The sequence below is a fragment of the Lipotes vexillifer genome, unplaced genomic scaffold, assembly GCF_000442215.2.
Source record: "Lipotes vexillifer unplaced genomic scaffold, Lipotes_vexillifer_v1.1 scaffold495, whole genome shotgun sequence".
Lineage (NCBI taxonomy): Eukaryota > Metazoa > Chordata > Mammalia > Artiodactyla > Lipotidae > Lipotes > Lipotes vexillifer.
The window spans coordinates 64,479-76,485 of NW_006770132.1; the positions used below are offsets into that span (position 1 = coordinate 64,479).

Consider the following 12,007-nt stretch of genomic DNA (forward strand, 5'->3'; position numbering starts at 1 on the left):
AGGTGGACTCTCAACCACTGCGCCACCAGGGAAGCCCCTCCTTCTCTTTCTTGTTTGCTATCTCAGCTTCTTCTTCCTACAGCTCCTGCTTTTATTATTTATTCTCTTCATTTATCATGTTCCAAGGATCCAGTGGGGAAGACCTGGTTAGGAATCTCCTAGTGGGAAAATGAGCAGTCCAGGATGTGCCTAAGCTCCTGGCCTTACTCAGGTCTTTCTCTTTACATCTGCCTTTGGCCAGAGTGTAGAATCCTAAACTCATCAGTTGTGGTCTGGGTGACAGAGTCAAATGACAGAAAACAAACCTACTTACAGGCAAGGATTTTTTATGACCACTTTTTGGAGAGAGCATTGTGGACATAGCAGACAATTTGAGGGTCATAGACTTCCTGGAATTGTTCTCATGAGTGTCTCTATAGTGCCAACTATAGCTTCATTCATTGTATGGTGAGTTCAGTGGTTAGAGTGTGTTGCTTATAGTGACGATGGGAGGGGTGGGACACCATCTGCTCTGCTACGGCTTCAACAAAGCTCTCCCCTTCCACAAATCTCACTATACACTGCCATTTAATCAGAGGGCCAGAGTAGGAGAGTATGAATGAATCAGGGCAAAACCATTGCCCTTTCTAGAAGAGCAACTCAAAGCGCATGCCAAGGGGATGGGATAAGAATATTTTTGAAAATGAAATATCCTGATGATAATGTTTAAGTCAAAGCTTTATTGCTGGGCCTCCCTGGTGGCGCAGTGGTTGAGAGTCCGCCTGCCGATGCGGGGGACGCGGGTTCGTGCCCCGGTCTGGGAGGATCCCACATGCCGTGGAGCGGCTGGGCCCGTGAGCCATGGCCGCTGAGCTTGCGCGTCCGGCAACGGGAAAGGCCACGACAGTGAGAGGCCCACATATCGCAAAAAAAAAAAAAAAAAAAAAAAGCTTTATTGCTAATTCTGTTGCTCAAGCTTGAAAAAGTAATTTTATGGAGACATAGTGATTGGGTGGGGACACATAAGGACTTTCTGGGGTGCTGGAACTGTTCTACATATTGATCCAGGGAGTTGTCACACAGGTGTATCCAGATGAATTTGCTTAAACTCGTTGAGCTGTACATTCAAGATCTGTGTACTTTACTTCATGTAAACTAAATCAGTTAAAAAGGGAAAAAACAAACAGACAAATCTTTCATTGCTAGTCTAATTCATGTTTGTTGCCTTGCTGGGGATTTACATATATTATACTACTTAATCTTTACAAACAGTACTGCAAGTTTAGGCACTATTTCTTTTTTTTAAATTAATTAATTAATTTATTTACGGCTGTGTTGGGTCTTTGTTGCTGCGTGCGGGCTTTCTCTAGTTGCGGCCAGTGGGGGCTACACTTCATTTCAGTGTGCGGGCTTCTCATTGCGGTGGCTTCTCTTTGTTGTGGAGCATGGGCTCTAGGCGCATGGGCTTGAGTGGTTGTGGCACGCAGGCTCAGTAGTTGTGGCTCGCAGGCTCTAGAGCACAGGCTCAGTAGTTGTGGCTCGCAGGCTCTAGAGCACAGGCTCAGTAGTTGTGGCGCATGGTCTTAGTTGTTCTGTGGCATGTGGGATCTTCCCTGACCAGGGCTCGAACCCATGTCCCCTGCATTGGCAGGCGGATTCTTAACCACTGTGCCACCAGGGAAGTCCCTAGATACTATTTCTATTTTTCATTTGAGGAGACTGATGCTCAAAAGTCATGTCTAACATCAAATAGTAATGGCATATCCAACCAGATGTGACCACATTTTCTCTGGGATATAGCACACTTGCATTTTTCCAGCTGGACAGAAACTTCATTACCATTTAATAAAAAGATAGGCTATAATTGTATAACTGACTCTTCTAATACCAGGACACTGCTCTCCCCTCCTTAAATTTCCAAAGCCTCTGTCCAATATTGTGAGATAAGGATGATAACTATAACTTACCAGCCAACCAAGATCCTGGATCTTACATCTATCATCCAGAACCTGAGATGTGTAGATTTCTCAGTGTTGGAAGTTCTCTTAAAGGCTTTTAACCCTCTGATCTTGCTTCTGGCTTTGCAGGTTGGAGTACGACTTACTGATCAATGCTGATGTGAATAGCACACAGCACCAGCAGTGGTTCTACTTCAAGGTGAGCGGTATGAGGGATGCGGTCCCTTATCGCTTCAACATTATCAACTGTGAGAAGGCCAACAGCCAGTTCAATTACGGTATGAGCTCTTGGGAAATAGAGACTTTCTCAATAACACCAAAAATGATGCCACTTTTTTTTTTTTTTTTTTTTTTAATAATACACAATGTATTTATTTATTTATTTATTTATGGCTGTGTTGGGTCTTCATTTCTGTGCATGGGCTTTCTCTAGTTGTGGCAAGTGGGGGTCACTCTTCATCGCGGTGCGCAGGCCTCTCACTATCGCGGCCTCTGTTGTTGCGGAGCACAGGCTCCAGACGCGCAGGCTCAGTAATTGTGGCTCACGGGCCCAGTTGCTCCATGGCATGTGGGATTTTCCCAGACCAGGGCTCGAACCTGTGTTGTCTGCATTGGCAGGCAGATTCTCAACCACTGCGCCACCAGGGAAGCCCTGATGTCACTTTTGAGTGCTTGAATTATTATCAGAAGCCCTGCTTGGGTTGCAAAGGGTTTGAAGTTGGGCTGACATGTTTTGGTTGCCAGGTATGGCAAGACGGCTGCCAACCTATGGTAAATTGCTACTATGGGAGGGGAAGCTTGAAACTCTCCCTCTGCTATGAAATGTTAATACCTCACATAACTTTCCACCGCTTCCTGCCTCCCTTGCCCCACCTTGAACTTTTTGAGGCCAGTGAGCCCTCTCATTTATTCCTTCTCTCCACCTCCTAAATCCCATAGGAGTAAATGTACTGATCTGTTGATATTTGTCACAGACAGGCAAACGGCACAATTCCATTGGACTACACCGATTTACACTCTCAGAAAACTCTGGAGAAAGTTTAAATTCTCCTGAATACCTGTGGCAATTTTAGAGGGGCCGTTCAAGGGACAATGACTGACTAGTAGCCCATATTTATTTTGAATGTTTCTAGAAATGGGAAATTCTGTGTGTTATTGCTGGCTCACATACTAATGTATTAGTGGCTCTGAGTAAGGAAAAAATATTCCCCGTAGCTCCAGGTCCGAGCATAGGACATTACATCTATTTTGTACTGATTAAATAGACTCTTGCTGGTATAGAAAGAGAAAAGGTGAGCCTTGACTCTTGTATTCACTTGATGCAGCGGCTGTAACAAATTGTCACACATTTTGTGGCTTCAAAGAAGACAAATATATTCTCTTACAGTTCTGGAGTCCACAAGTCCCAAATCAGTTTCACTGGTCTTAAGTCAAGGTGCTGGAAAGGCCATGCTTCCTCTGGACATTCTAGGGGATTATTTGTTTCCTTTCCTTTTCCAGCTTTTAGAGGTATGTTCCTCACATTCTTTGGCTCATGGCCCTTTCCTCCATCTTCAAAGTCAGCTGCATAACATCTTCAAATCTCTCTGCTTCGGCCACATTGCTTTTCCTCTGTAGTCAAACCTCTCTCTACCTCCCTCTTGGAAAGACATGTGTGATTGAATTTAGGGCTCACCAGGATAATCTCCCCATCTCAAGATACTTAATTTAATCATATCTACAAAGTCCCTTTTGTCATATAAGGTTAATATACAGCTTCCATGGATTAAGACCTGGGTATCTTTGAGGGCCATTATTCAACCTACCACAGCTCTCCTTTTCTATTTCCCCCCGCCCCCGACCTAATGGATTAATCCTGCCTTTATTTTGTGTAGGGATGCAGCCAACTCTGTATTCTGTGAAGGAGGCTCTTCTTGGCAGACCTGCCTGGGTACGGACAGGCTATGAAATCTGTTATTACAAGTAAGTTAGAGTGTTGTTAGCTTCCTTTGCTCTTCTGTTCTCTCTCAATTTCCTGCTTCTCCATGTTAATCTTATAAACCTGAGCAATCTGTGCTTGTCTGCTGTACTTGTCACTCTTCCAGTGGCAAATGCTCTGTCCTTCAGAAGCCTAAGTGTGTTAAATGGCACCCACAGTAGACCTCAAGAAATATCTTTTGATTTTCTGAAAAGTCATCTATTCTTATTTAAACACCTTAAAACCTTTAGACCTTACTGTTGGATATTATTGTATAGACCCAACCTATGATTAGTGCATCAAGCTTCAATTCTTTTCCTGTTTCCATTGGTCCCAGTGAACAAAAAGTGTGAGATATTCTAACTTACTCTTATCCATCCCATGCTTCAGTTTTCCAAAGCAGATAAACATCAATATGTGAGAAATATACTTAAGTAACTGTTCCTCCACAGAAAGATAAATTTTGGAAAAAATAGAAGAGAAAGGTATTTTCAGAATTCATCTTCAACTCTTGATCACTAGCCACTTTCATCAGTGTATCCTGTAAAGTTGTAATGAAATTTGAATTATCCAAATATTTTGATAAAATACATGCATGCATTCCAGACCCGTGAATTGCTTATTTGTGCATTTTCCTTTGCTAGAAAATAAAATACAAATTCATAAGACAAAAAAAGGATAGGGAGTATGGACAGGTAGAAACTATGTAGCTAATTATTAGCTTGTTGCTGGTTTCTTATAAAAAACTGATAGGCTAGTACTTATTTTCTTGGATAAAGTAATTTATATCTCTTTCTGAGATTACAGGAGGCCCCTAAAAATATTATCAGGCATTATTGAGTTCAGGATAGTTGCAAATATCAAAAAGAAAGAGTAAAAATGCTTATGCCTCTTGGCTTTTGAGACTGTAAGGACAGGAGCATTGACAGATAAGAAGGTCAAGAATCTTGTTGCTCTATCAGACACAAGGGCAATCATCACCATGGAAGTAAGGATAGTCTATAAAGCACAGAGATGGGCTAACAGTTTGTAATGAAAGAGTCAGCAGTGTTTAGTCTTGGATGTATTAGGATATGGACCTGGGTAGTATTTTCGTTATATTCTTCAGAACAATAGCAAAGCCATACAATGTTTTTGGTTTTCCATAGCAATGACTTTCTGACCCACCTAACCACAGACTCTCAGGATCCTCTTATGGTCCAAAGAGATTGAGACTAAAATCATCTCAAGGTGACAGGGGCCACAGCTGTGGGGGAAAATAATGGAAGCATAAATTTGGACTTTGATGTGTCAAGAATAACTTTTAGTGTCCTCGAGAAATAGTAATTCTAAATAAACATGAAAGACCCAGCTTGCAGTGGGCTTGGATCTGGAGGTTAGTAAGAGATTGGACAAACATAACATTCAGCATCCTCTGGGGGAAGTGGGGGGGATAGCTCTTCCTGAAGGCTGCTTCCTTGGAGGTGGGGGAATAAGGCATGGGCTTAAGGGGATTTAGAATCTGCCAAGAGGAAAAGGAAGAAATCAAACATCCCAAAGCGGAGCCTTGGCCTAAAGAATGACAATGTTAGTGTTAATAGCTTTTAGATTCATTAACAAGACAATTGTTATGTGATTAAAGAGTAACAGAGGGGTAACATGGAAACCATGAATGTGTAATGTAATTCATTTTTCATCTTCCAGCCATGAATACAACAGAGATGAATGGATAAGATTGCTACATTATAACATAGTTTGTTTTACACCAATTCACCGCATTGTGTTAACATATTTCCAATAATGTGATCTAACAACAGGATAGATATGTTATATGTGTCTCTATTCAACTGCAAATCAGAGTGCCTTTCTCTACCGTAGAATGCCTTAGATTACACAATGTATTTATTTCTCTCTTTTACGCATCACAATCTTTGAGTTGATCTGCTTTTGAAGGTTTTTTTGGCTTCATCCCTGACTTTATACTATCTAATGTATTAATTTGGGAGAACTTTACCTCCTATTTCTTTGTCTCCAGTATGTCATCAGGAACTCAGAAATCTTATTTCTATTACATTCTTATATTTAGTACCATGTTCTAAAGGGGGTGCCAGGGTGCTTATTGTGGAGAGAACCATGAGCCATGGTACCTGAGTATATCTATGGGAGGGTGAAAGAAAAGCATACTCAGAAAGAATCGGATATCCATTTCCTTCAAAAAGTGATAGCAACAGTGATCAGTTAAGGAGGTGGGCTGACTGCTTTGTGGGTCCGAGCATCATCACTTAGAAAGTGATCTCCAGACTATTTTGATAAAATATACTAATGCATGTACTTTGAATATAGAATTGTTCATAATTTAAAAAAATCAATTATACATGCCTTACTATACTAATATATTATGCATACTAGAAAACATGCAGAAAGTTTAGAATTTTAAGACATGGGGAAAAGATGAGAAAAATAATTTTAAGTTTAAATCTTTAAATTTTAAATGTAAAATTGCTATATATATTTTTTTACTATTGGTAACTCAGGGCATCCTATACCCTTAAGGTTTACCATGAAAAATATAGTTGTAAATTGCCTTTTGGATAATTTTGAAAAATTGTGGTTAACTTCTCCAATCTAATTAGATAATTTTTACACAAATAAGAATTTTTGAGAAAGAGCTAATATTAAGGTAGGAGGTAGGTCATGTCAGTTCTTTCATTTTCTCAGTCATTTGTGTTTAAAATGTAATATTATTATCAATCTCTGAATTCCAAGCAGAATTTAGAAAAAACTAATTATCTATATTGCAGGGTTTAGTTTAATTTAGATAATATAATCTGTAGATCCACTAGAGAAGGTTTCTGCAAGTTTAAATACCTTGCCAGAAGCTAAAATCTAAAGAATGAGAGAGATGGTGAGCTATTCTCATCCCTCCCTCAGGAAGCCTACTGTACAGCAGTTGACACTAAACTACCTGACATATGAAAACCATAGATATAAAATGTAATGTATTTTTCATATTCCAGCCCTGGAAAACAACAGAGAAGAATGGATAAGACTGCTGTAGTGTAATCTAGCTTGTTTTATAATTATTCATCATAGTAGCTTGACTTGGACAGCATAAGGGCAGCGTTGTCCATCCCCATATTAAACCTTAGACAACTTTCTTCCTTATTAGATCATAATAAATTTAAAGAGAAATTCTAATATCTTCTCCCTGTGTTCAGTAGATCTGATCTTCTTGCCCCTCCCCTGGGGTACCTCCTCCCCCCATCCCACCCCCTCGCCCACCCACCTGGCAGATCCCTAAGCCAGAAAATCAAAAGGGATCCTCCAGAGGGAAGAACAGAAATGGGCAGGCTTATTTTTCCATGCCTCTTGTAAAAGTAAGCAAGGACTGTTTTAGTTCCTGCTTTATTTACTTCCCTGCGGTCTGCTTCTCCCTCTAATGTACACAGCCTCACACCTTTTTGAATTTTCTCCCAGCTCTGGTCTAAAGTAATTTTGGTGCTGAAGGGCAGAGGGAGGGAAGCTGCATGCTCAGAGTGGCCATGTAATACACAACAGCTGATCTCTTCTGACATTTATCTCTGCTCGTGAGAGGAGATGGAACAGCTCAGTCATGAAGATGAATGTCATACAAGAGCTCTGCCATCATGCATCCTTCCCAGGGATCTCAGGAGAGAGATTTGGTGCTATACAGAATATTAGAAACTCTGCAGACACAGGGCAGCCTGGTGACTTGACTGCCCTGCTTATTAGATCCTGTTAAGTGAAATGATGCTCCCATGTTAAACAGAGCCATCGTCATTATAAGGTTATCTAATTCACTCTCTATCTTGGCATTTGCTTCTTTCATGCACACACAGAAAAAAAAAAAAAAAATTCCCAAAGATAAAATTAAAAAAAAATGACTTCCCAGCATATTTTAACGTACAAATGGAAGGAGACTGAGTTCATAACCATGCATTTGTGTACTTTGCTCCTTGCTTCATTGAAAGCTTTATGATTTTAAAAGTGCAGACCCTTCCGAGGATAAATTGTTCAGGGAATGGGAAAGCAAAGGGGAGCCTTTTAACTATGGAATGGCTGATCTGTCCATATCATCTTTGACCCAACATGCATCTAGGATCTGGCATATTTGAGAGCACACTTGATTTACACCAGGCTTCTCCGCCAAGAAGAGCAGATCAAGGAGAGAAAGTTTCTGGAGTGAAACTTCTACCACTCATTAATGATGTGACCTTGGGGCAAATTATTCCAGCCTCTCTCAATTTCAGATTCCTCATCAGTAAAAGGGGATAATAATGGTATCTACTTGATAAATCTGTGCTGAGGATGAAGTGAAATGAGATAAAGCACATGGAAATCTTACAACAGCATCTGGTGCATAGTGGATGTTCAGTGAGTATTAGCAATTGTTAGTAATTAGTAGAAGCTTCTTAGTGGCATCAAATACCAGTGACATAAAGAATCACAGTGGTATGAATAATTTTCTCACTGGCTATCATCTGGATTATTTTACATCCCTTCTCTTATTTTAGACTTCAGGTTTATAGGTATCTCTGATTTATGAAAACCAAAACTTCAAACACTTACTTGCTGAATTGAACCAAAAGACCTCTTGTCCTTTTATCCATTCTTATGAGACAGGTGATAAAATGAAAAATAATCTTGTTTTGGGGGTAAGCCCACACCTAGGGTTGAATCCTGTTTATTGTGCTTGTTGTGTGGAGTTCCTCAAGACACTTCACATCTCAATTTTCCCAGTCTGTAGAGTGTGCATAATAATACCTTGAAAGGATATAATTAGGATTAGAGATAAGATATGCCAAGAATTCTAATTATTACTTCTAGAGTCTTAGGTCCATTTATTCTACAGGCCTTAGCTGAACAGCTGCTAAGTCCAGGTACTGTGCCAAGCGTGAAGATATACAGACAAATAAGCATAATCCCTGCCATAAAGCATGGGCAGTGAGGGAGAGGCACAATGTGATAAGAATTATGTAAAAGGGTGGATATTGGGGAAGACTTCATGAAAGAGGAAACACTTGTGTTGAGTCTTGAAGGAGGAAGAAGAGTTGGCTACATGAGGAAGAAGCAAAGCATTTCTATACAAAGGAAGAACATGGGAACCATGTGAAATATAAAGGATGAATGTCACTGCCTTGCAAACATCCCTCAGTATGTTCATATCATAATTGGGAAAACAAAAAGGACTTGATAGGATCTCACTTTATCATGGACAGATCTAATTGTAGCAAGCCAAGTGTTTCACTTTGGAGATTTATGGAACATTTCACTTTGAAGAAGGTGATCTTGGGAAAGTTTAAAGGTTTCTGAAGATGAAACCTTTGCTAAAGGTGGAGTCATCTCCGGGACTCTCCCACTACAATGCAGCCACCAGGAGACTCCAGTGGGGAAGCCTGACGTTTGCTTTAGTTTCACCTACAGTTTAGACCCTGGATTAGGGTTGCAATTGAATCTCCTTTAGCTGAAACTCATGCTAAATGAGGTGATTTTCATTTTTCTTAAATTCCAGCCATCAGCAGCCATCCTGAAGAGGGCTGGATTATTAGTGGGGAGCTTTTAGTCTTGCCCACAACAATCTTGCCCATGAAGCTACAGCAAGGGTGTACAACAGGGTGTGTGTGTGTGTGTGTGTGTGTGTGTGTGTGTGTGTGTTTTGGGAGGGTGAGGAGGTAGATTTTATAGCCCAAACTACCATTCTAAACTTTCCTTAAATCACTAGAACCTTGGTCCACAGAAGCTCAAAAGCTAAAAATTATTCTATTTTATTTCTCTCTCCATTTCACTGTAGCTGTTCCCTGCCTGGAGTTCAGTTTTGGTTTGAATTGTGGAAAGAGCCTAGGGATAGGAATTTCATAGTCTTTTTTTCAGAGAGAGCAGCAACTAGGGTGCATTTATTTCCTCCTGGGCCTGGCAGGCTGGGAGCAGAATACAGACAAAGGCACTGGGGCCTGGGGCCTGTTATGGCCTGGAGTTCAGCTGCCTGGGTGGTAACTGAATGGGTGTGCCAGGGTGTGTAGGGACTGGAGTGATCCTCCCAGAACTGAGAGAAGGGCCCTTGGGGTGTGCAAGCAACACAAACGTTGGGCTTGGCACAGATGCAAGAGAGGGGTTATGGAGTAGATGTGAGATGGGTGTGCTGGGGCAGGGTGTGTTGAAGCATGTTGGGCCCTGGCTGTTGACTGAGAATCTGGGTGCCAAGGGCTAGGAGAACAGAAATGCCTGTGGGTCAGCAGGAGCCATGAAGATGTGACTGCAAACAGGATCAACCCTGGGGGAGACGGAAGAGTCCAAGGTGATTCCTACAGCGAGGTGATGAGGCGGCAGGTCTGGGACTCCCGTTCAGGAATACATGGTCAGCTGTAGCCACTCCTGGGTGTTCACCTGGATTTGTCCAGTGCCATCTTTGTCAAGAGATTTGAAGGCACGGAATATGGCATCCAGTCTGACCAGGCAGCTGATGAAGTTGTCAAAATCCATGTTCCCTCCCTTATCTGAGTAGCGTCAGATGATCATGTTGTAGAGATGCTCATTCAGGCGCAATCCTGTTGCCTCAAAGGCCCCTGGGAGTTCACTGCTGCCAATGGCCCCTGAACGGTCAATGTCAAACTGTTTGTATATGGCCTGCCACTTTTTGATGTTGTTCCACAAGTACGTGAATTCCTCGAAGCCCAGCTTGCCGGTCGTGTCACTATCCATAACAGCCACCATGCTGGGACATGTGACAATGCCAATACCATCAGTCTTCAGATCAGGATGTCGGGTCATGACTTTGTTGAGAATGTTCATGAGTTCTGTGGCACTGACCTCCATGTCCTCTCCAGCCAGCTGGGCAAAGAGCCTCCGGAACTGCCGGGCCTTCTCACTCTCATTGGCCTAGATGTTGGAGAAATAGTTCGTGCGAGGGGGCGGAGGCTCTGGGTTGTACTGCGCAGCCGCCTCACTAATGGCGCTAGTGACCCCGCCCAGGATGCGCACGGAAGTTCCGGCGCCGCCGCCGCTGCCGCTGCTTCCTTCTCTTGTGCCGACGCTGCTGCCGCCGTCCCTGCTGCAGCCACCGCCACTGGCCCGCTGAGCAGGCCTCCGAGCACATTCCCTAGGCCCCCGCCCAGGCCCCCGCCTCCCCCGCCGCCTCTTCCACCCTTCAAGAACGAGTTAACCAGGAACATGGCTGTGACTCAAGATTCTGCCTCGCTCGCGCGTCGGCCGGTCAGCTAGTCTCCATATTCTTATTTTTACTCTCTCTCTTGTTCTCTCTGGTGGCTGGTGGTGTAGCATAGAATTTGCTTAGGATGAATGTGCCTGTGATGTGACTTCAGTGTACTTAGTACAGTGGGAGGCCTGAAAACAAGCAAGGCTCATGTCAGATGAGACCACCCCCACAGGCCTCGGGGGCATCTTATTAATCTTGAGGAAAGATGCAAGCTCTGTCTCCACTGCATGTAGGTGAAAAACTTGGGGATGGCAAGGCACTAGATGTATGTTTGCACCTGCTTTTATCTTCATGAATATATATGTGTGGTGTGTGTGTTTTCACACTCGTGCATGTGAAGCTCTATTCCACATTCTGATTGGTTGTCAAAATGTTGACCATTTGACCAAAATGTTGACTGGCTCATTTCACTTAGAAGAGAGGGGTAATTGACTAGGTTCAGTTAGGTGTAAACTAAATGTGTGCTGCAGTGGAGCCCTGAAATCAGAATGAATAAAGGTAGAGCATATGTGGTTTGCATGCTTTCTGAGTTACCATCTGCTTCTTTACATACTTGCTAATAATCAGAGCCTTAGCTTCGGAGAAACTATAGAACTTTGGGGAAATCTAGAGAAAATAGACTCAATTAGGTAGCAAGATCCAGATGGCACCATGGGTAAAGATGCCTTTTGGGGGACTTTGCTGGTGATCCAGTGGTTAAGACTCTGCTTCCAGTGAAGCGGGTGCAGGTTCAGTCCCTGGTCAGGGAACTAATACCCTGCATGCAGAGCAGTGTGGTCAAGGAAAAACAAAAAAAAAGTTGCCTTTTTGAAGTTTCTAGTCCTGTAGTCACAAAGGATATGGGTCCTATTAATAGGTTGCTGAAAAGCTGGTACATCGTTGGGGATTTCCTTCTTTCCC

General features: G+C 42.5%; 1 protein-coding gene and 1 pseudogene across 1 annotated transcript in view; one reads left to right on the forward strand and one right to left on the reverse strand.

The window, feature by feature from the left end:
- The window catches only part of AGBL1 (AGBL carboxypeptidase 1), a 436,183-nt gene that overhangs the window by 27,671 nt on the left and 396,505 nt on the right, over positions 1-12,007 (forward strand). The window contains exons 9-10 of the mRNA XM_007446037.1: positions 2,067-2,215; positions 3,812-3,899. Coding sequence (XP_007446099.1) covers positions 2,067-2,215; positions 3,812-3,899 — 237 coding nt within the window. The remainder of the gene's footprint in view (positions 1-2,066; positions 2,216-3,811; positions 3,900-12,007) is intronic.
- LOC103072787 (calpain small subunit 1 pseudogene) lies at positions 10,237-11,063 on the reverse strand (annotated as a pseudogene).